A 26287-nucleotide genomic window follows, 5' to 3' on the forward strand; every position below is an offset into this window, starting at 1 on the left:
GTGAATTTTCCCCTTAGAGGGAGTGTGAGCCCTATGGCTAAATCTGGACAATATTGTTAATATTATTAGTCTAATACTAATTAATTTTAATATACAGTGTTAGTCGAAACTCGAAATGAGTACTTTCTGAGTTTTCTTAAATGGAACAACCTGTACTTTTTTATTTTTTAAGCATTCCCTAGACCTAAATTATTTAATTTGCGAGTTATTCGTGACTCTTTAAGCCAAACATTAATTGCAGAAAAATTACGTGAAATTGTATTAGGCTGGCCGTGAAACTATTGAATCAGGTAATTTTTTGAAGAACAAATACACATTAATCTAGACTTATCCTTAATTTATAATTCAATAATGAATGAGATATCGAAATACCTACGTAGTGAGGATTGTTGATGCGTAAAATATTAATAAAGACATACAATATTCTACCTAGTTGCCTATGACGTTGACACTAAATTTGCTTTAACATTTGACATTATACTATTTTTATAGTTCCAGTTACTCTGGTATCATTACTAATATGTATTTTTCTAATTACGAACTGAATAATATGGTATTTGTGCTAGAAGAGAAGGTATAACTAAAAAGTGCTACTAACAATAATAATTTATTATCAGCAATTCCCTGATAGACTACAACGAAAAAAAATATTTTTTAGCAGATGTAAATAAGATCTCGGTATACCGACTACTCACTTTTCACAGCTACTGGTGAACAGTTGTGACGGGTAGCTCTTTTAGGACGACAGACTCAGTAAAACGAAGGTTGAAAACAAAATAAGTATATTGCGGAGCTTTATATACAGTTCAAAAATAAATAAAAAAAAATAAAATATGATTTTATATTGCCCCGTTGCAGAGAATGCCCCCTGGATTGATGTGTGCAGAAGAAAAATAAAATTAATATTATCAAAATAAAATATCCTCACACCTCACTACAGTGTAAGGCACAAACAGTCACGCAATCAAAATATTAATAATTACACGGGAACCATAGGATTCTAATCGGAAGCACGCTCACTCTACGGCTACTGTTTAATGACGAGCATGCGACTCACTTCACTACGGTGTCTCGCTACTCAGGTCGGCCTGCCTGCTCAATCCGCTGGTTGGCCTTGGAGTCCAGAGCTGGTCGGTACAAGACTAATTCTTCTTCGCTCGGTGGCCTCCATAAGTACGCTCTCTGCCTGGACTGTTTCGGAGAAGTGGAAATGAGTGGGGTTACGTGTTGCGCGAACGGTGAAACGCCAACGGTTGAATCTGTTGACGTGGTGTTGAAGGTATATCATTACAAAGTACTACTGTAAAATTGGCATTATTCGTACCTACATTAGATGCTTTGAACGAGCACATTTAGAGAGTTTACTACCAAACTCTAATTTGGCTAGGCGATAAAGCTTTCAATGCAAATAATTGGGAACAGAATAATGCTAATGGATATTTTCAGCTCATAAAAATGCATAAATCATCTGCACCGCAGGAATTCCTAAAAATAATTTTATGCAACTGCAAAAAAGGATGCAGAGCTTCATGCACCTATAGAAAGATCGACGTTTTTGTAACGTTACATGTGGGAGATATGCAACTGCCAAAAGAGTGCTCCAATCCCTGATAAAAATGAGGAAGGAACGAATTACAATGGCTACAATGATAGTGACGTAGATTAGAATAAGTTAGTATAGACCGGGAAGTATCGTCGCTCCGCTAGCGAAATTATTCCGATTCGATTTTTTTGCACAAACTTACTCAAAAAGAGGTCCTTATAACATATCCACAGGGTGCCGGGCGGTGCCGTGGTCGAAAACTAGTTTAAACAGTCTTTTTTTTAAATTCACAAAAATAATTTTTTCATTTCGAACAAAATTTTTTTAGATAAATTGGCTTATTCTGAGCAAAAAAGGTCTCGTCTCATTTTTTTCTAAAATTGATTATTGTCGAGTTATATGCGATAAAAAATTTGAAAAATGCTAAAATAGCCATTTTAAAAGCTTAATAACTCGAGTACCTAAACATTAATATTATGAAATTCAAAAAGTGGCCAAATCAAGTTTCAAACCCCTTCTTCAAGGTCCTGAAGAGATCTTTGTCATTATTTTATTACAAAGCTGTTATTTTTAATTATTAACAATTAGCGCTATAGTCCAGGATGTATCCGTCGCCCCCGTTAGTGAAATTATTCCGATTCCATTTTTTTGCAGAAACTTACTCAAAACGAGGTCCTTATAACATATCCACAGGGTGCCGGGCGGTGCCGTGGTCGAAAAATTGTTTAATCAATTTTTTTTAAACAAATTCACAAAAGTATTGTTTTTATTGCGAACGATTTTTTTAGATAATTTGGGTTATTCTGCGCAAAAAAAGGTCTCTTGTGATTTTTTCTCTAAAATTGATTGTTGTCGAGCTATATAACCATTTTCGCATTTTTCAAATTATAAATCGCGTATAATTCGACAACGATCAATTTTAGAAAAAAATCACAAGAGACATTTTTTGCTTAGAATGTGCCAAATTTTCTAAAAAAAATTGTTCGAAGTGAAAAAAATATTTTTGTAAATTTGTTTAAAAAAAAATTTTAAACAATTTTTCGACCACGTCACCGCCCGGCACCCTGTGGATATGTTATAAGGACCTCGTTTTGAGTAAGTTTCGGCAAAAAAATGGAATCAGAATAATTTCACTAACGGGGGCGACGATACATCCTGGATTATAGAGCTAATTGTTAATAATTAAAAATAACAGCTTTCTAATAAAATAATGACAAAAATCTCTTCAGGACCTTGAAGAAGGGATTTTAAACTTGATTTGGTGACTTTTTGAATTTAATAATAATAATGTTTTATCGAATTATTAAGCCTTGAAAATGGCCATTTTCGCATTTTTCAAATATTTAATCGCATATAACTCGGCAACAATCAGTTTTAGAAAAAAATGACAAGAGACATTTTTTCCTCAGAATAAGACAATTAATTTAAAAAATATTTATTAAAAACTTAATAAACTACGAATTTACCGATTTCTCCCCCCTCTCCCCCCCAAACTCGACGCTCAAAATGGTGTGACTTTTTTCTGGACATTTTGTGGACCATATAGAACAATTTGGTGTTGAAGGATAACTTTCACTTTGGATGTCTGGGTTATGCCATCTTTTGGATCAACTATACTATACTATTATGTTTAATTGTTGAAGCGGATGAATTAGAATAATTGCCGTGATTGATTCTATTATAAAATATTATGCATTTAACTTGGCGATAGTTGATGAAAAATTGAATAACATTTGCAAAAAAAATAAGTAAACAAAACAAAGTTTTAAACTTTGATGTGGTCACTTTCTGACTCTCTTAATAATAATTTTTAATCAAGTTACTAACCCTTGAAAATGGCCATTTTCGCATTTTTCAAATTTTAAATCGCGTATAACTCGACAACAATCAATTTGAGACGAAAACTACAAGAGACCTTTTTTGCTCAGAATGACCCAAATTATCTAAAAAAAATTGTTGGAAATGAAAAATTATTTGTTTAAAAAAATTGTATAAACAATTTTTCGACCACCGGCCGGCACTTTGTGGATATGTTATAAGGACCTATTTTTAAGTAAGTTTGTGCAAAAAAATCTAATCGAAATAGTTCCGCTAACGGGAGCGACGATACAGTTGGACTATGCCGCTAATTGTTCTTCTTCTTCTTCCTTCTTGTATGTAGGCTTTAAAGCCTGTTTCTTCTTCAATATTATCCTCCTAAATTGTTTAGGTTATCGCACCACCTTTTTCTTGGTCTGCCAATACTTCTTCGTCCATTTGGTGACTTATCTCGTGCTATTCGTACTATCCTATCCTCTGCCATTCTACTAATGTGTTCGTTCCACTCCTGTTTCCGTTTTGTCACCCATCCATTTATGTCTTCTATATTGCATGATCTTCTTATGTTTTCGCTCCTCTCCCTATCCAACAGACTTTTCCCTGATATTCGTCGGAGTATTTTCGTCTCTGTTGTTTCTAGTAGTCGTCTCGTTTTAGATGTGTCAGGCCTTGTCTCCGCCGTGTATGTTAATATAGGTCTAATTGCTGCTTTATAGATTCTTGCTTTTGTGTCTTGTCTTAAGTGTTTGTTCTTCCAGATTGTGTCATTAAGAGATCCCGCCGCTTTACTTGCTTTTAAGCTTTGTTGTCGTACTTCCTCTTCAACATCTCCGTAACTGGTTATATCAATTCCCAGATATCTAAACCTTGCTTCCTGCTTTATTATTTTCCCATCAATTTCGATTTTACATCGTAGTGGGTATTTAGATGTTGTCATACATTTGGTTTTTTCTGCTGATATTATCATATTGTATTTCTTGGCTGTTGTATTAAAGATGTGTGTTAATCTTTGGAGATCGTCTTCTGTCTCGGCGATTAATGCGGCGTCGTCTGCATAACACAATACTTTGATTTCTTTATTCCCCATTCTGTAACCACGACCTTTACGTACTGCTTCTATTATTTCGTCCATTATTATATTAAAGAGCAGTGGGCTTAATGAGTCACCTTGTCTGACTCCACTTTGTACTGGTATAAACTGCGTTAGTTTTCCATTTATCTTTGCCTGTATTCGATTATGAAAGTAGATGTTTTCGATGGTTTGTATAATATTGATTGGTATGTTTCTTCCATACAGTAAATGTAAGACGTCTTCGACTTGGATGCGATCGAAAGCCTTTGTCAGGTCTATAAAACATAGATATGCTGGTTTATTGTACTCAATGGCCTTTTCTGTGATTTGTCTCAGTACAAATACGGCGTCTACGCAGGATCTTCCGGATCTGAATCCTTGTTGTTCATCTGATAAAGTTGTTAGTTTATTGATTTTGTTGGTTAGGACTTTTGTGGTTAGCTTAAGTGCGGTGTTAATAATTGTTAATAACTAAAAATAACAGCTTTGTTATAAAATAATACCAAAAATCTCTTCAAGACGTTGAAGAAGATATTTGAATCTTGATCTTGTCACTTTTTTAATTTCATAATAATAATTTTTAATCGAGTTATGAAGCCCTGAAAATGGCCATTTTCGCATTTTTCAAATTTTACTCACGTATAACTCGACAACAGTCAAGTTTAGAGAAAAATGACCAAAGACCTTTTTTACTCGCAATGATCCAAGTTATCTAAAAAAAATTGTGGGAATTGAAAAAATTATTTTTGTGAATTTGTTTAAAAAAAATTGTTTAAAAAATTTTTCGACCACGGCACCGCCCGGCACCCTGTGGATATGTTATAAAGACCTCTTTTTGAGTAAGTTTGTGCAAAAAAATCGAATCGGAATAATTTCGCTAGTGGGGGCGACGATACTGCCCGGTCTAGTAACATGACACAGACTGTTTAAAAAAAATAAACTTTAGTTTAGAGGTAGTTTTAATGGATGTTAAATTACAAAAAATATTTTTATTGTAAATGGCAAAAAAGTATTAATGTCATGTAAATAAAGAGATAAATACATGATAATATATTTAAATGAAATTTGTGTTTTTTTTATAAAGATAAGGGTTGTTTTTAAAGGTTGAAAAATGAACAGCCGAAAGTAAAATTGGCCCAAAATACAGATATTAAATAGATTTAAATTAGATATTAAATTATTAAATAAATATTAGTAAATTACTTTTTTACAGATTTGATTTTAATCACAGATTTGATTTTGGTGGTGGTTTATTATATGGCCTTAAAATATAAAAATACCTTTATTTAACGTCCTGAAATGCTATAAAAGCCGAAAAAGTACTTGGATTTACGTTAGAACGAGATTTATTCAATTTTGGCAATAAGGGGTAATTTTCACCCCTAAAAATTATAAGCATATTATATCGGCATAGGGTAAACTTTGAAGTAGGAGTTAAGTAGAGCCGTTGATTCACTAACGTCGTGTATTCAATAAACGGTAGAAGCTATTCCCTAAATAACATCAAAATCGGTACATTAGGATATAAATCGGAGGTAAATATCCTATGTTTGCTTGCATTGACTGGAGTATTAGAAGAATATTGCTTTAAAAGCGTCGGCGCAAAATATTTTTGAAAAATGTAAACTCAAAATGAAAGATTGCATTATTACCGAGGGTCGAAAGTCCCTGAAAACCTATATAATGCTTATTTTAATAATAATATTTCAAATAAGTATTTCATTTAAAAGAAACTTTTTGTTTATTCTATGGGACTTTCAGCCTACTGTCTATCCCACCTTGACTTTACAGTACACGAACTCCCGCTTCGCGTCGTTCAGCAAACTGCAGTCGCGTGCTGAAAAGAATGACTTTCTGCACTTGTTAGGAAAATAACTATTTTCTACGAGAGTGCAAAAATGTCTACTTTCGCGCACGCATTTTAGTTTAGAAAGTTTCACTTTTCCGCACGCGTGTTACTTTTCCGCACGCGGTTTTTACTTTTCCGCACGCTTGCTAATTTAGATATGTTAATATGGCCTTAAAGTAATTATAATACATGAAATAAAATAATATTTAGATATTATTTACTAATTTATTTCAAATATATCTTATTGTGTTCCGGTTTTAATGAAATTAACGCGATTATTTCATTCATAGGAGATTGTGACCAATAGAAAGCTACAGAAATCTGAATTAAATCGATAATTTTTGATAATCTACCGTCGTTAAGTTTATTACGTCAGATGCCCTTCGTTGCTACGAAAAAATACATTCAGTGACATTAATGACAATTAATGTTTTAAAAATTATAAAAGTGATGACTTCCAATCGTCAAATATTTATAAAAACTGTGTGTTTAATGGTACTTACATAAATAAATTACAATAAAATTTTGGTTTTGAACAGTTTTATTCATGAAATAATCGCAACAAATTGCACTCGACCTCTGAAATTAATATAGAATTTTTGCTCTCGTGACAGTTTGACATAATTTCACTCGCCTTCGGCTCGTGAAATTAAAACTGTCAAAGTGTCAGTCGGGAAAAATTCAATAATTTCAGAGCTCTTGTTCAATTACTACTGACAATTCGATGAAATAAAATTATTTTGACATAATATTCGAAAGTCAAATCGGTGGGCAATAACAGTCGTTTTAAATCATCGTCATGGAAATCAGGATCGTCGTCATGCTAACTAATTATATTGAAAGTTTGGTTTTGACAACCTTGTCAAAGAATTAATTTGTGTATGTATTTTTATATTAATTAAATTAATTGATTGATTTGGTAATTTTTTAAAGACTCTTAGAAAAAATATTGTTCCTAACTCTTGCAGAAAGTCTCTTTTCCGCACTCGACTGCTTGCCGAACTCCCGCTTCGCGTCGTTCAGCAAACTGCAGTCGCGTGCGGAAAAGAATGACTTTCTGCACTTGTTAGGAAATAGTATATTGTGCAACAAGTGCAGAAAGGTACTAATTTCTCACGAATTTTAAAAGTTGCGGTACGAGTGTAAGCGAGTGCTGCAATTCAAACGAGTGAGAAATTACCTTTCTGCACGTGTTTCACACTATACTTTTTCTACAAGCACAGTTTTTCCTAAAAATAAAAATCACAATTTCCAAACGACGATTAATTATAATAGGTACCTATGTGATAAATTTTAAACTGTATTTAATTAATGCCTACTAATCAATTTAAATTCCTTATACCTAAATAAATTGCACAGAAATCAGTTAAAAAATTAATGCACTGCCTTAATTTGTTCAAATTTAAACAATTATTACACATTATTGACATTATATTTATGCAGTCACGGATTTACTCAAAACCTACTTCATTCGACGTCTCTTGCACAGGTTGCTAAATCCTTATTGGTTATTTGATAATTATAAAATGTTTAATAAGAATAAAATTGTAAAATAAAACAGTTGTAACATCCATAATTTAGTTTCTATGCTATAGTTAAATATAATAATTGTCTTATAGGTTACAATATATTTGTCTAAAGTTTAACCACGGATGTAAACAGAATATAACGTTACTCAGAATGCGGTAGTCCACGGATGTAAACAGAATATAACGTTACTCAGAATGAGGTAGTCAACTGTGCAGAAATGAACTTTGCGGCACAGAAACGTCACTTTGCGGCACAGAAACGTCACTTTTCTGCACACTAATGTCAAATATCTTATACTGTGAGAAAATATCAAGTTTGCTAACATAAAAACGTGCAGAAAAGTGCACTTTGAATAGTGGTTGTAGAAAAATATCTATTTTTAGTTAAGAATGTTAGAATATTCAATATTATAAGTGGATGTTTTTCTATGGTTGTTAATTTATGTACTGACAGTATAGACAGTTCTGAAGTAATGTCAAGAAAAATTTTAAATAGATTGTCAGTCAAGTTTAAGTTAAGTTTTATATTGTCCTAACAGGTCCTACAGTTGAGAATAAATAAAGTATAATTGTTGATGGTCAGTTCACCTAAATTAAATTAAAACAAAGAATATTGAATAAGCTTAAAATGATTACTGATAACATTGTATTGAGTAACTCATTGCTTATTTGGAAAATTTGGATCCTAATTGCAGTTTATTGGTATTCTTAATGACTGATTCCCAAGATGAAATTAATGTCATTTTAATGTGTTTACACCCTACGACAGTGGCAGTGAAAGTGAGGAAGACGGGATTATAGAAAGAAGCTCAAATATATAGTTAAATGTATTTTAAATATTTCTGTAGGTACCTACGTATTTATTAAGATTTAACATATTTATGCGCTTAAATACATTATTTATATAAATGTTTTATACAAAATTATTTTTATTTGGTTCACATAAAGGTATTTTTCGAAAAAAAATGTTTTAGAACCCCTGGCAGCCACAAAATGTCAATAATATTAATTCCTAAGTTATTAATAGTTATCCTATACGCTCTGAGCTTCGCTGGTGTCGCTCCTGGCGGATTACTAATTCAAATTTCACCGGTAATTTTTAAATTTATTATTTAATTATTATCGCTTAATATTTACAACGCCAAAACGTAATTAAATTGTAATCGATTTTTTAAGATATTGCTAATCATTTTGACGTTCTATTGATAAAATATGAATTTCTTACTACGGATACTTTCAAAATTATCGTGTAGATGGCGCCAAGATTAATAGATTAATTTATAATTACATATTACGGAACATTAAAAAAACTTAAATTCAGTATTTAAAACGTGAGTATATTTAAGGTAAAAATATATACCACAGCTTTGGCCAACTAATATTTTTTATAATTAATGTTTTTAATTTTAATTTTAAATTAATCACTTTGACATTTATGTCAAATTTCCGGTAAACGTTTACAGACTTGCCACTACTGGCGGTCGTGAATTTGTAAATATCCCCTCTACGTACGAGCTCACAGCGTATACGCTCTGAGCTTCGCTGGTGTCGCTCCTACCGGATTAGTAATGCAACTTTCACCGGTAATTTTTAAACTTATTATTTAATTGTTATCGCTTAATATTAACAACGCAAAAAAGTAATTAAATTGTAATCGATTTTTTTAAGATTTTGCTAATCATTTTGACATTCTATTGATGAAATATTAATTTCTTACTTCGGATACTTTCACAGCTATCGTGTAGATGGCGCTAAGATTATTAGATTAATTTATAATTACATATTACGGAACATTAAAAAAACTTAATTTCAGTATTTAATACGTAAGTATATTTAAGGTAAAAATATATACCACAGCTTTGACCAAATAATATTTTTTATAATTAATGTTTTTATTTTTAATTTTAAATTAATCACTTTGACATTTATGTAAAATTTCCAGTAAACGTTTACAGACTTGTCACTAATGGCGCTCGCGAATTTTTAAATATCCCCTCTACGTACGAGCTCACAGCGTATAGAAAAAAGTATGTTTGCTTAAAACCTGTTTCTGATCAAATTTGGCATCACTGTTGGTCATAAGAACCTGTACTGTAAGGTCAAGGTGGGACGCACATTAGGTATCTAATAATGTAATCTTTCATTCTGCATTTAAATTTTTCAAAAATATTGATAAGGTTTTTCATGATTCGAAAAAAAAACGAATGGATCAAAAAATCATTGGCCCGAAATTATGCGCCTACGCTCTTAATGGTAGGGGAGCCCAAGCGGGGATTTTTGCAGTTACTCGAGCGCGTCAGATTATCATATGGGGAGAAATCTGGTACCCTGCAGATGTACCTCTACCATATATTGGCTCTTAACACAGGGGAGTTCGTTAAGGGGGGCCCGAAAAAAAAAATCTATCCTTAAAAAAACTCGAAATTGTCAGATTAAGATAAGGTAAGTTAAGCACATGCAAAAGAGTGTATATTTAAAAAATCTGACGATTGGAGCCGGGCATAAGGAAATGGGTGGGTCCCAAAGTTTCACAAGAAAAAAGCGAATATTTCGCAAAATGAATGACAGATCGAAAAACTAAAAAATACGTGCTTAATATTTTTTAAAAATCTATCGAATGATACCAAACATGACTTCCCACGGAGAGGGGTGGGGGTAAATTTAATATTTTAAATACGAATCCCGCGATATTTCGCGAAATGAAGATGAGATCGAAAAACTGTAAAATACACTTATTCAATATTTTTGAAAAATCTATCGAATGACATCAAACACGACCCCCTACGGAGGTGGGGTGGGGGGCTACTTTAAAATCTTAAATAGAAAACCTCATTTTTTTATTGCAGATTTAGATTCCTTACGTAAAAATAAGTAACTTTTATTCGAAACAATTTTTCGAATTATGGATAGATGGCGTTATAATCGTAAAAAACGATTGTTGGAAATGGAAAATTAAATTAAAAAATGGCAAGCGCCCGCTAAAATGGAAAACTTTACTTAACTTTTTTTGATTTTAAGACCTAATTTTCACATCCCAATAGGTCCCCAAAGCGCTCGAGTGACTGCAAATTTAGCATACTTTGCTCCCCTACCATAACTGGGAATATGGATAAATTTAAATATAAACTTTTATATTATTTGTATTTTATACATGTTTAATTAAATACTTGTTCAATATTTTTAGACTCGTGTACCTAAAAGAATTTAAAAACCTACACAAAAGGAAGTCGTTCGATCAAAAAGTTTACAAAAGTTTGTCGTTCGCGGCAGATTTTACCTGAAGTAGCCAATCAGGCACAAATAAACTAAGCGTTCGCCGGGGTGGGGTCTCAAGTGCGAGCTTTGATCAGTCGTTAGAGGTGCACCTTTCCATTTCAATGGAAGCTTGTTAAACATGATACAGCCCGAGGTTTATTAGGCTCTGCGAAAGCTTATCATACTTCGCTACTTAATGAACTGTTGTAGGAAACGGTCGATGCCTCTTAACCACGTAGAACACCTTCTTTTGTGTATTTGGAAGACGTTTTTAACCTAGATTTGTAGCCGTCTCCTTCTAGTCAGGTTCGGTTTCAGAGCCGCATTGTCATTTAGCTATCGATTTTATATTCTCTTTAAAAGATTTGAAGGTGATTTTAAAACACGAATATAATATGTCTTTTCTGTGAATCAATGTCGTAATTAAAATATTTTGAGATAGCGGTTAAGAACATGACACATGACTACTATTTGTAAGTCTCTAGGATTCAGTGGCAAGTTATAAAACGTTACATAAGGTGTAAACCAGTTATGGAATAAAATTATTTTTTTATATATATCAATCGGTTTTAAAACGTCTTGCGACGTTGTCCGATGCCTAATTTCCATTACACTCTATCATCCCATTGGCCCTCTCTAAGATCTCTTGCGCTCATCGCCTTCGTTACTCCCTCTCTCCAAGATTTCTGGGTCTTCCTCTCTTTCTGCGGTTTGGTGGTACCCATTGCATAATTATTTTAGGGAATCTTGAGTTATCCATCCTCTGGAAGTGTCCGTACCATATCAGCTGTTTTCTTTCTATGTCTGTTGTTAGAGAGCCGTCAACGCTCATTCGCTGTCTTATCTCATCATTACGTATTCTCTCTCTGCGTGACACTCCTACTGATCTTCTAAAAGCGTCCATTTCTACTGCCTCCAGTTTTCTTCTGTTGTTTTCGGTTATCCGCCAAGTTTCTGCTCCGTACAATAGACTGCTTTTAATAAGAGATTCGTAGATATTGTGTTTTCTTCTTTTTTCTATTTCATGATTTCACAGTACGCTGTTTAGACAACCTATTGTTTTTCTGGATTGTGTTATTCTTCTCTTTATTTCTTCATCATCTTTCCCCGTTGTGTCAAAAACGATTCCTAGATATGTGTAATGGTCGCAGGGCATGATGATTTCATTATTTTCTAATGTGATGTTCGATATAGTTCGGTACCTATTGGCAGGTTTTTTTTGTTTTTTCTGTATTAATTTCTAGTCCCCACTTTCTATATTCTTCTTGTAATTTCCTTGCAATGTACTCTAAATCATCTTTATCGTTTGCTATAACAACCTGGTCATCAGCAAACTGCAATGTATATAAGCAAATCTCTCCAAGGTCTACGCCCATGCCTCTGCATTTTCGTTTCCACTCTTTCAATGCTTTTGCAACATATATTGTAAATAAGGTCGGTGATACACAACACCCCTGACGTAGACCTTTATTAACCAGGAAGCTTTGCGATAATCTGTTTCCAGTTTTTATTTGTGATGTTGACCCTTCATACAAATTTCTTAAGGCTTTTATTAAGGTGACACTACAGGAGCGTCATTTGAAATTTTGTTTGGGGGGGGCAAGCACATATATACAATACATTATATATGATGTTATGATGAATATTGATGTATTTTTTGTAAATTTCAGTCATTTTTTAGGGCCAGGGGGGGGCAAATGCCCCCCCCTGGATGCCCAAATGACGCCCCTGTGACACTAATATTCGTCTGTCGTAACACGTTCCAGAGTTTGTTTACAGGAACTGTATCGTACGCCTTCTGCAAGTCAATAAGCATGAGGTGGGTTTCTTGATTTGTGTTTAATTTTTGAAGTTATACTTCTTTACCGGCGATAGAGGGTGAATTTTTATATGTTAAAACCTATCAGCCCGGCGCATGCGCATTATAACTTTGTTCTATGACATGTCAAAAATTATCCGATATGGCAGCTGTAGGACAGCTGTGGTTTGGAGGTAAAGGTAAAGGTAAAAAAATGTATAATATATTAGTTTTATTGTTGTGACGACAGAAACAAAAAAGTTTACAATATTGTAGTAACTTTTAAATAGTTTTTAAAAGCAACAGGTACGTAATAATTGTTAATGTATCATGGGTATAAACCTACCTATTTGATCTGCCAAAATACATAGTATGTAATACTTTTATTTATATAATTTGATTACCATCAAAATTTCTATCAATATTCACCTAATATATTGTTTTCTTACTCTATGCTTTGTTGTATTTTTTCAATTCTAAATCATTTCAATTCAAAATTTTAATAATTTGATCAATTTTCAAAATATCAAAATGTCACAAGTTTAATCCGTTTAGTTAGTCGCACTTCGTAAATAATGACACATAGTGTCCGTGGCTAAGCGTTGAAGGCGAATGAATTTCAATACCAACCGCGCTTATCAGCGCTGGTTCGAGTCCCAATAGAAACTTTCTTTTTTGTTTTTTTTAATACATTTTATGATTGTAAGTATATTTATTATATAATTGTATTTTCAGAAAATACGTATTTAGTTAAAAAAATTTTCGGCAATTAATGTTCAGACATCATTTGTGGCTTGTTTAATGTGTTTGTGTGTGTTTTATTCTTTTATTATTTTAATTTTTGGCACTGTTCTAATAAAAATGTTTGAGAAGTAGTAAGTATAAATTAGTTTAATATTTAAACAAAATATAAATAAAAATTGTATTAATTTCGTTTAAATCATATAATAGAAGTATAACTTCTTACTAAAAATCTAAAAAGAATGTGTGTGTGTGTACTTTGTACGCACGTAAGAAGTTATACTTCTATTATATGATTTATACGAAATTAATATACTTTTTATTTATATTTTGTTTAAATATTAAACTAGTTTATACTTACTACTTCTCAAACATTTTTATTAGAACAGTGCCAAAAATTAAAATAATAAAAGAATAAAACACACACAAACACATTAAACAAGCCACAAATGATGTCTGAACATTAATTGTCGAAAATTTTTTTAACTAAATACGTATTTTCTGAAAATACAATTATATAATAAATATACTTACAATCATAAAATGTATTAAAAAAAAAACAAAAAAGAGAGTTTCTATTGGGACTCGAACCAGCGCTGATAAGAGCGGTTGGTATTGGAATTCTTTCGCCTTCTCCGCATAGCCACGGACACTATGTGTCATTATTTACGAAGATCGACTAACTAAACGGATTAAACTTGTGATATTTTTGATATTTTGAAAATTGATCAAATTATTTTAATTTTGAATTGAAATGATTTAGAATTGAAAAAATACAACAAAACATAGAGTAAAAAAACAATATATTAGGTGAATATTGATAGAAATTTTGATGGTAATCAAATTATATAAATAAAAGTATTACATACTATGTATTTTGGCAGATCAAATAGGTAGGTCTATACTCATGATACATTAACAATTATTACGTACCTGTTGCTTTTAAAAACTATTCAAAAGTCACTACAATATTATAAACTTTTTTGTTTCTGTCCTCACAACAATAAAACTACTATATTATACATTTGTTTACCTTTACCTCCAAACCACAGCTGCCATATCGGATAATTTTTGACATGTCATTTGAACATCCAATCAGAACAAAGTTATAATGCGCATGCGCCGGGCTGATAGGTTTTAACATATAAAAAAATCACAATATAATGGCCGGTAAAGAAGTATAACTTCAAAAAAATTTTTTTTTTTAATTTTGCAATAGATTGTTACTGTTTTTTTTTGTTTATCTTCATTATTTTTATTTATGTAGACGATTTATATCATTTTAGTAAATTGTATTTGTTATTTGTTATTGTTCTTATTTATGATTCTTGTAAGCTTTTTCTATAAAATTGTTAAATTTTTCATGACAATAAAGCATATTTCTATTCTATTCTATTACGTGCGTACAAAGTACACACACATTCTTTTTTTCTATTAGTTGTTTGAACCATGTTTTTCCTTGTAAAAAAAAATTAGAAAACGGCTGACTCGTCAATTTTAATTTATATAGAGTTTGTAATGTGCTTTTTCAAACATAAATTTAAATATATAGGGTGATTCATGCTTTCCTAGTATAGTTCATAAGTTTTCTTTTTAATGGAACACCCTATATATTTTTATATTTTTTAAAGGTAATTAGATAGAGAACTGGTGTCTTAAAAAAACCTCTCCGTGAACCCTTCCAAAACTAAATTGGTATCCTTTACAAATAGGAGGAAGCTTACTGGACTGAGTAAGCTGAAATTATTTGGAGAGGTACTGGAAAGAGCCAATGAGGTTAACTATCTAGGGGTAACCCTGGATTCGAAACTTTAATGGAATACCCATACTAATAAAATAAGCAATAGAGCGAGGCGACTCTTCTGTGATTGCAGAACTGTGGGTAAAGCCTGGAGATTGAAACCAAAGATAATCTGTTGGTTATGCACATAAGTAATACGACCTACAGTTACATATGGTTCAGTACTTTGGTGGAGAAGGACGGCTTTGCAATCTCGTGTGACCACTCTCACCACCCTGTAAAAACAAGCGCTTCTTCTAAATATAACACGAGCCTTGAATAGTATAGAAACAGCTTCATTAGATGCTATCAAAGGTCTCCCACCTCTGAAATTATATGTATATTCAGTACCTATACGTTACAAAAATATATTTTCTCGCCTTCCCATTGAGCAATTTTCTTCATTTTTTTTATTCCCAAGTAACTCGAGTAGATCCACCTAACTAACGCACTAATAAATGCCAAAGGGGCTTTAGTTTTGTTACAATAAATTAATACGTCTGTTGTCATACTCCTCCGATACGTCTAAAGATGGGAAACCATGTAATGTAAATTTATAGGTTAACATTTAACCTATAGGTTTATAAGTTTATAGGTTAATTAACTATCGATAATTTTACACGTCTACTAGTTTCATTTCTTTTTATTTCACAACGTATTATGTTTTCCATCTTTTGCCTTATTTTGCCGGATCTTATCGCACTTATCACTGTATACAGATGCATCCAAAAATATTGGAGGTGTAGGGTGTGCGTATTGAGATAGCAATAATAAAACCAGTACCTACATAATATGTTTAAATCAAATGCCGTCATGATTACCTTCAAGAGGAAACAGTAGCAATCAACAGGTAGCAAAAACATGTTCCAAGATTGCGGCTGTAATTTTGAATATTTTTTCGCGATATTTGGCACACGTATTCATTTTATAATAAAGAATGTCGGTACAGAGCCCAATTTGAAAAATATATTAATATGTGGAAATTACTCTGTAATTAAATACAATATTAAAAAACCAGCCTGTACCGCCATTAAGAAGAACAAAAAAATACACTTTCTTCAAATAAACTTTTTTATCCGATGCCTAGATTTTGTGTCATTTTGGAACTACTAATGAAATAAAAAATTTTAGTAGTTCCAAAATGACACAAAATCTAGGCATCGGATAAAAAAGTTTATTTGAAGAAAGTGTAATTTTTTGTTCTTCTTAATGGCGGTACAGGCTTGTTTTTTTAATATTGTATTTAATTACAGAGTAATTTCCACATATTAATATATTTTTCAAATTGGACTCTGTACCGCCATTCTTTATAATATTACGAATACGTGTGCCAAGTATCTCGAAAAAATATTCAAAATTACAGCCGCAATCTTGGAACGCGTTTTGGCTACCTGTTGATCGCTACTGTATCACCTTAATAGCGATAATGGAAGCAGTAAAATATCTATCTAATATAAATCATTCACTTTATAGTTTATAGCGATAGTAAAAATTATAATTAGTACCATAAATCCTAAATCATAAAGTAAATTACATTGAGTTATAGTAATAAATAAAGTTAAAGAACTTCAGCAACAAGGCAAAATAGTTAAATAAACTGCTCGTCAAAAGTTAGGGATATAGAAAATTCTGCTGAATTTTTATAGTTGATTTTTTCGTGAACAGATTTACGGATTCCGCTAATTTTTTTTTTATTATTTTAGACTTTTCTTTAGTATTTACACAGTTATGCAAAGGTTTACTCAAACTTTTTTTTGTGCTTATACCGGGTGGAAGAAAAGAAATGTTTTTCTTATGTTAAGTTTGAAACACCCTGTAGGAAGGACGAGGTACAAATAGGAGTATATATCGAAATCGTATTGTAGTCTTATATTTTGTGAACATTTTTTTAATGTCCCTGATATCTTTAGAAATAAAAAATAGACGGTTTTGTAATTTAACATGCTTTTTAACCGAAACAAAAGTTTGAGACACCATGTAGGGAGAAAAAGGAACAAAGGTGAGTATACCTCAATATTTTGTTGTAGTCTCATATTTTGTGAATACTTTATTTTTTTTAATTTCTCTGACATCTTTAATAACAAAGAAACTACAGTAGGAAAAATGAAAGAATACCCATGAACGAATATATAAAACACGCTGTATTTTCCTGTCACCGTGTGAGACAAAAAATTGGCCAGCGCAAGTACATGTAATAATTATTGTTACATGTACTTACACTGGACAATTTTCTTTGTGACACGGTGACAGGAAAATACAGCGTGTTTTATATGTTCGTTCATGGGTATTCTTTCATTTTTCCGACTGTAGACGATATTACTCTATAATATGTGTTTTAACTGACGACATGCGTCACATCACACATGTAAAACATAGAAAAACATATTAAAGAGTAATACCGTCTAGTTTCTTGGTTATTGAAAATATCAGAGAAATTCAAAAATAAAATATTCAAAAAATATGAGACTACAATACAATATCGGGGTATACTCACCTTTGTGTTTGTGCCTTTTTCTCCCTACAAGTTATCTCAAACTTTTGTTTCGGTTAAAACACATATGTTAAATTACAAAACCATCTATTTTTTTTATTTTTTTTTTTGTTTCTAAAGACATCAGGGGCATTCAAACAACAGCATGTTCACAAAACATAAGACTACAATATTATTCTGATGTATACTCATATTTTTTGGACCTCGTTCTCCCTACAGGGTGTCTCAAACTTAACCCAAGAAAAACATATTTTTTTCTTCCACCCGGTATAAGTACAAAAAATAAGTTTGAGTAAACCTTTGCATAACTGTGTAAATACTAAAGAAAAGGTTAAAATAAAAAAAAATAGCGGAATCCGTTTGTTCGCGAAAAAATCAACTATGAAAATAAGCAGAATTTTCTATATCCCTAACTTTTGACGAGCAGTTTAAACATTGATTAAAAGCCGCTGTTAAGGAGTATTAATCCATTATTAGTCCATGTTGTCAGACGGCTATAGTATGAAAAATTTTCTGATTCGGGTTATCTTTGCAGATTCGTGTTCAAAAATGTCTCATTTACACAATTCAGAAGGATACCGGGTGGCCATCGGAACATAATTCGCAAATATTTTACGGCTATCCCCACTTTTTCTGTCTTTACACGGCAAATTACGTGTAGTAAAATTCACACTGGTATGGATATGTAAGCTTTACTTGACAATGTCATCATTAACTTTAAAGATGGTTTTTGAATATTCTTGGATAACTTTTACTTGTATAATTAATTGCCTTAATTATTAATTCAGTTAATTATTATGATCATGTTTTCACCAACTATATATTCATTGATTGTAATAATTTGTCTGCTGTACAACAAAAACTAATATTCAATCGAGAAAAGAGGAAAAGTAATAAAGTGATTTTTTAATACTATATTGTTACCATGAAACACTTACAATTTTGAACATCTTTAACAACAAAATACTTGAATCACGGAATATATCCTGGTGCATTCTCTGCTTTGGATCTTTCATAAATAATAAACAATGAATAACTTTTTATTAAGTTCACGTCTTAAATCAATTATTTATCAAATGCACTATCAATTATATTTAATCAACAACTCAAAATATTCCTAGGTCTGGATCCCGCATAGGAAAAAGAAGTTGATCAATAGCAAGCTGAAAATTTGTTAATAGTTTAACGGTGTCTAGTCGGACAAACTTTGATATATGGGAACACTGGAACAGGGGAATTTTTACTGGTGGAACAGGTTAAGAATTTGGAACGTCAGATGTATTTTGTCGGACAGATGTTCCAATTGATTTGTTGCCCTTTCATTAAATTCTCTTACAAAAATCAGACTGGTGTTTATTACCAACTGCGCATTTTAATGAGTGGAACACGAAGAACATGTCAAATGACAGAAATTATGTTGGTTAGTAATAGCAGTCTGATTTTTGCATGAGAGTTTAATGAAAGTGTAACAAATCAAATGGAAGTTCTGTCCGGCAAAATACATCTGACGTTTTCGTAGTCTGACGTTCCAAATGTTTAACCTATTCCACCATTAAAACTTCCTCTGTTCCAGTGTTCCCATATATCAAAGTTTGGCTGACTAGACACCGTTAAGCTATTAACAAATTTTCAGCTTGCTATTATTCAATTTTTTTTATGCGGGATCCAGACCTATCCCGATGCCATGTCAAATATTTAAAATTGTCACTGATTGTCACTGGCTGACTGACAATATGCTGACAATATTTAATTCTATCCGACTGAGTGCGTTGTCTGACAAAGATAGGTTTGGAAAATATTACCACGGACATTGTGTCCATTTTTTGAATCCTGAAAAAAACAATAAATATTTTTGAAAAATTTAAACGCAGTATGAAAAGCTAAATATTACCGAGGGCCGAAAGTCCCTTAGAATAAATAAAAAGTTTATTTTGAATGAGATATTTGAAATTAAAAATCACACTAAATTTTCTGTATGATTTTCACCCCTGTAACTTATTAAAATAAACATTATTGAAGTTCTCAGGGACTTTCGGCCCTCGCAAATAACTTAATCTTTCATTCTGCGTTTAAGTTTTTCAAAAATACGTATTAGTTTTCTCATGATTCGAAAAAAATGAATCCCAGTTGAATAGTATTGGAGCATAAACTACGTACCCATCCCCTTAAGGCATTTCTTTAAACAATTTCAAAAGATCACCTTTTTACTTGTGAAATTTAATAAAAAATTTTCCTCTTGGTAAAAGGTATATTAGTTTAAAAAGCCCTAAAGGGCTACAAACATATGAACAAAACGTTTTCGCTCTGTAACAAGAGCATCATCAGTGTTACAAGAACATGGTGAGCCAACCAAAAAATACAAGGTCAAAGCCTTTCAAAAAACAGACAAAATCTAATATAAATAAATACATCGAAAAATCCAAAGGATGGATAAAATTCCTAAGGATACGGCCCTAGGGCAACATATGACTCCCACACGTGGTAAGTGGGTCAAAAGGTAACTAGGTCATTATGTTATAAGAGGTGGCAGGTAACTAAGAGATGAGACTTCAAAAGCGAATCTGTCTGATGTCAGGTCGACAAATGTCAAAGGAGCGAAAACGTTTTGTTCATATATGTTTGTAGCCCTTTAGAGCTTTTTAAACTAGTATACCTTTTACCAAGAGGAAAATTTTTTATTAAATTTCACTTGTAATTAATGGTATACAGCCAACTACAGGAATTTCTTCCTTGTGGACCTTTTTACTTCGTATTTTTTTTATGTTTTTGAGTCATTCTAAACAAAAACATACCGTTTAATGTTTCCCAAAAGGTTAATAGTTTTTGAGTTATAAGCGATTTAAAACCTGAAAAATGCTAAAATTTGAGGCTAGAAAACTCGTATATAAACTATCATTTTTGAGGTTGCCAAGTGCCAAATTGAAGCATAAACATACACTTTCAAGATTATATGAGTAATCTCAGCTTATTTCAATATAGATCGTTGTTTTCAATTGTTAATTATGCGCGTCCACTCGAATTTTAAGGAGCCGCGCGTCGCACTATATGGTGCGTCTCTGTCGCACTTATACATATTATACGTATTTATGTGAAAAATTACCAACAAATACTTGACATTTATTAAAATTTCATTTATTAAAATTCAAAAATTTATTATTAACATAGTCCATTGTCATAATTTATTTACTTAGTCAATTAATTATTGCAACTGTGCTAATTAAATACATAAATCTTATAGTGCGACAGAGATGCACTATATAGTGCGACGTGCGGCGGCCTAAAAGTCCTGCATGGTCAAGCGCAATTATTGCTGTATCATCGGCAAACGTATCTATAGTTGTTACATCCGTAGTTGGTACATCAGCAGTATGTAATTAGTACAAAAATGGTCCCAAAACACTGCCTTGGAGCAGTGCTCTGCCTTTTTTGTGTTGGTAGCTTCTATTATATTTGTCCATTTTTACATCAAAGTGTCTGTTGGAAAGGTATGATTTTAGAAGTAAGGAAATCTGACTCGGCATGTTTCCTTTTAGTTTATATAACAGCCCTTGATGCCAAACCTTATCAAAGGCTTGCTAAATAGCTGAAATGCTGTAGTGCAAATGTTCTTCTTTTCTAAACCGTTTTTAATTAAATTGGCTATCCAAAGGAATTGCTGATTTGTGGTGTAAATATCCCTAACGCCAAATCAATAATTTGGTATTAAATCGAGGTTATAGTCGCACAAATATTTTAGGAAATATTGGCAGCAAGTTTATAGGGCTGTAAACGGCAGCTTCTGTTGGAGGTTTTCCAGGTTTGGTGATCATGATAATTTCAGCAAATAAATTTCATTTGAAATAAATTTTTGAGATTTTTTTTGAATGAAACATCATCTAGGAAGATGTTTGAAAGGTAAGTTTTGCAAAATTGAGAGTTTTATAAGAAAAATTTTATAAGTTACACATTTTTAAATTAGTATGGTATAGTTAGACCCAAACCCAGACATCCAAAGTGAAAGTTATCCTCCAACACCAAATTGTTCTATATGGTCCACATAATGTTCAGAAAAAAGTCACACCATTTTGAGCGTCGGGTTTGGGGGAATAGGGGGTAGAAATCTGTAAATTCGTAGTTTTTTTTAAGTTTTTCGTCAATATTTCTAAAACTATGCGCTTTAGCATGAACAACGTTTTATACAAAATTGTTCTACATTAAATTTGAAATAAAAAAGGCCCTATGCATAACCCTCCTAAAATGAACGGTTTCAAAGTTACGGAGGTAGTATAATATAATTGGTCCAAAAAAAGGCCTAACCCAGACATCCAAAGTAAAAGTTTTCCTTCAACACCAAATTGTTCTATATGGTCCACATACTGTGCAGTAAAAAGTTACATCATTTTGAGCGTCCGATTTGGGGGGGAGATGGGGGACAAATCGGTAAATTAGTGGTTTTTTTGAGTTTTTCGTCAATATTTCTAAAACTGTGCTTTAGCGTAAAGAATGTTCTATAGAAAAATATTTTACATAAAATTTAAAACAAAAAAGGTTCTATACATAATTGTTATAAAATCAACGGTTCCAGAGTTACGGAGGGTGAAAAGTGGAAGCTTTCGATACTTTTTATATTTACCGATTTCTCCCCCCTCACCCCCAAACCCGACGCTCAAAATGGTGTGACTTTTTTCTGAACATTATGTGGACCATATAGAACAATTTGGTGTTGGAGGATAACTTTCACTTTGGATGTCTGGGTTTTTGGTATAGTTACACCATACATTGCCCCAAAAATATAAAAAGTATCAAAAACCTCGACGTTTCACCCTCCGTAACTCTGGAACCGTTGATGTTATAACAATTATGTATACAAGATTTTTTGTTTTAAATTTTATGTAGAACATTTCTAGTATAACATTTTTTACGCTAAAGCATAATTTTTTAGAAATATTGACAAAAAACGTAAAAAAACTACTAATTTACCGAATTCTCCCCCATCTCCCCCCCAAACCGGACGCTCAAAATGGCGTAACTTTTTACTGAACAATATGTGGACCATACAGAACAATTTGGTGTTGGAGGAAAACTTTTACTTTGGATGTTTGGATTAGGCCATTTTTTGGACCAGTTATACTATACTACCTCCGTAACTTTGGAACCATTCATTTTAGAAAGATTATGCATAGGACCTTCTTTATTTCAAATTTAATGTAGAACAATTTTGTATAAAAGGTTGTTCATGCTAAACCGCATAGGTTTAGAAATATTGACGAAAAACGTAAAAAACTACGAATTTTCCGATTTCTCCCCCCTCACCCCTTAAACCCGACGCTCAAAATGGTGTGACTTTTTTCTGGACATTGTGTGGACCATATAGAACAATTTGGTGTTGAAGGATAACTTTCACTTTGAATGTCTGGGTTATGCCATCTTTTGGATTAACTATACTATACTAAATCGTTTTTAAACAAAATTCACGAGTCTCACTTTCCGCCAACACCGTACTTACACCCATACATTTTATTTCTTTTTATTATAACCGTAAGATATCTTAATTATTCTTCTTTCATGTCCAGTTTGTAAAATTTCATTTGATCGATTGGTTAAAGAATTACGTTAAAATAACTCAACACTGCACTTCTCCGTATGCTAGATTACAGTGCGCCAATATTTGTAAGAAAGGTGACTTTCGCGTTATAAATAAAAAATTATAGAAGCTACAGATTCAATTTTAGAAAAATATTTATACATTTTGTAAAATTTTCTGAATTTTTCAATGGTCAAGTCAGTTTTTTCTAAAATTTATGTTTTAGGAGTTATTTAAAATACATCTAATTTCACAGTTTAGTTGTTTAATAAAAAATGAAGTACCCACTTCTCAAGTAGAACTTTTTGATATGTTGTTTATTAAACATTTCTTAAGGAAATTACAAAAAGTTATATCTTGTTTGATTTTTTTCGAAGTGAAGATCTATATACGCTCCCCTAATTAGATATTTACGACTGCTTTTGTAACAGACTTTACCATGTAATCGTTAACAAAAATTTAACCTGGCACATAATAGATACTTTTCTAGATCCAACACTGGATCTTATCCCTACCATCAACAACGCTTTGCTGTGCCCATTTGTTACGTTCATTTGGGAAAGTATTATTCCCAAAGTTATTTAATTTATTTTATGAATGGTGATGATGAAGTACTTTGAAGGGTAATTATTGTATTTTCTGATGTTCATGCACTCACCGACAGTTTTCCATTTTGTTCTGAAAACGCGATTTTGGGGTTATTGGAATTTCCTTGCTGAGAAAGCGGTTTTATTCTAAATATTACAAGCTGCCATTAAATCAATATAAAACTTGGCTTTGTTATATCCGTGTGATTTTCTTTTGATCATAATAAATTTCCGGAGAATTATTTGTAATATGACAGTGGTGGCCAAACTGTGGCACGCGAGCCACATGTGGCTCTTTGAAGGATTATTTGTGGCTCTCAATAAATGTACCTGAATTACTTTTAATTTTTTTTCTTCAAAATGTGGCAACAAATATAGAAGACTAAGCGTAACATCAGGACTTGGCCAAGGAGACCGCTTATCACCGTTGCTATTCAATTTGTCTTTAGAATATGCAATAAATAAAATATCTGAGCTGGCAGGAGGATTTGCAAATCGAGGATCAAAACTATTGTTGGCCTTTGCTGATGATATAGGTGCAGTCGATCATTCTACAAGAGACGTGAGAGGGGTGTTTTCACAACTGGTAAGTCTGGGCGTAAGGTAGTCTGGGCCTTGGAATTAATGAAGAGAACACGAAATACATGCTAGTAACCAAAAATCTAAGATGAAGAGTTAGGCAGAACATAACTATTAATGACCACAACTTCGAACTAGTAAAATAGTTTAAATATCTAGGAACGGTAATCACAGATGACAATCATATTATAAAAGAGGTATTAGCAAGGATAGCTGCGTGGAATAGAGCGTTATGATCCCTATCATCATTACTAAGATCTAAGCTGCTAAAAAAATAATCTAAATTCAGACTATACAGCCAATTATTCGCCCAATTGTTATATATGGAAGTGAAACTTGGACTCTACATCAGTGAGAAATAAATCTTCTTCAGATGCAAAAATTCAGTAATGGATGTTAGCGATCGCATTTTTCATTAACTCTCTGTTTCTTGCAAAATGTATCAGAGATTGATTGTCGTTAATCAATGTCCATTGCCTTATATTTCGGAGCCAGGATATTTTCTTGCGTCCCATTCCTCCCTTGCCTTAAATTTTACCCTCGATTATAAGTTGGAGGAACTGGTATTTTTTATTTTACATAGTGCAACCTTGATACATAGTTTTCCTTTTCTTGATGGTTTTGAAAAGTTGGCGTTCTTGGTTGATTCTTTTAAGGACATCAACATTTGTGACTTTCGCTGTCCATGGTATCTTAAGGGTATGGCGATAAAGCCACATTTCGATAGCTTCTAATCTGTTTATATCCTTCGTTTTGAGTGTCCAGCTCTCTACGCCTTGTAGAAGCACCGACCATACGTAGAACTTAGTAAACCTTAGTCTCAGTTGAAGATCTAACTCTGAACAGGTCAGTACCTTCCTGAATTTTACGAAAGCTTGTCGAGCTTGCTCAATGCGACCTTTTACTTCCCTGTCCGATGCCCAGTCTTCAAAAAGCCACGTTCCCAGGTATTTACATTTGCTCACTTTTTCAATGGACTTGGTATTCAGTGTTATGGTGGAGTTTTAAAGTGCATCCATGTTTCTGGAGATGATCATGAATTTGGTCTTTATGGTATTAATTTCTAATCCCATTCTCTTACTGTATTCTCCGATTATAGTGACAAGCTGTTGAAGATCGGCTATGTTGTCACAAATTAAATAAATAAGCTACTGGGAAATAAATAAGCTGCTGTTATTTGAAAGCAAAGTCCTCAGAATGATATTTGGTCCTCAAAGAGATGAATTGACAGGAGAGTGATACTGAAAACATCGTCAGACATACAAAAGTTAAGATAAGATGGACAGGTCATGTGGTAGATCAGAGGAAGACATAGTGTTAAAGAAAGTATTTTTGAGAGGCGATAGAAGATCAATAGGCCATCCCAGTAAAAGTTGGAAGGATGATGAAGAATCGTAGTAGTTAAGGCTACTTGTAGAATTATTTGCATATTTGGAACAACGATGTGAACCATTTTATTTCACTTTAAAATTCGTGAAATCCAAACGGTAAGAGAAACATTAAATACCTTTTATACACTTTTTAGATAATTGTTTATTTGCGGCTCGCGAAAAATTACAAATTTTGAAAAATGGCTCGGACTATCAAGGAGCTTGGCCACCCCTGTAATATGAGATTCGAGGAAAAACATCTGTACTGCAGAGTTCAGACATGTAAAAATATTAATCTACATAAAGAAATAG

At 32.4% G+C, this 26287-nt stretch overlaps 1 protein-coding gene across 1 annotated transcript in view; it reads left to right on the plus strand.

The window, feature by feature from the left end:
• The first annotated feature begins 1210 nt into the window (after positions 1-1210).
• Positions 1211-26287, plus strand: part of LOC114327088 (NALCN channel auxiliary factor 2) — a 131420-nt gene continuing 106343 nt past the window's right edge. Inside the window, exon 1 of the mRNA XM_050649210.1 lies at positions 1211-1279. Within this exon, the coding sequence (XP_050505167.1) occupies positions 1211-1279 (69 nt within the window). The remainder of the gene's footprint in view (positions 1280-26287) is intronic.

This window comes from Diabrotica virgifera, chromosome 4, assembly GCF_917563875.1.
Source record: "Diabrotica virgifera virgifera chromosome 4, PGI_DIABVI_V3a".
NCBI lineage: Eukaryota > Metazoa > Arthropoda > Insecta > Coleoptera > Chrysomelidae > Diabrotica > Diabrotica virgifera.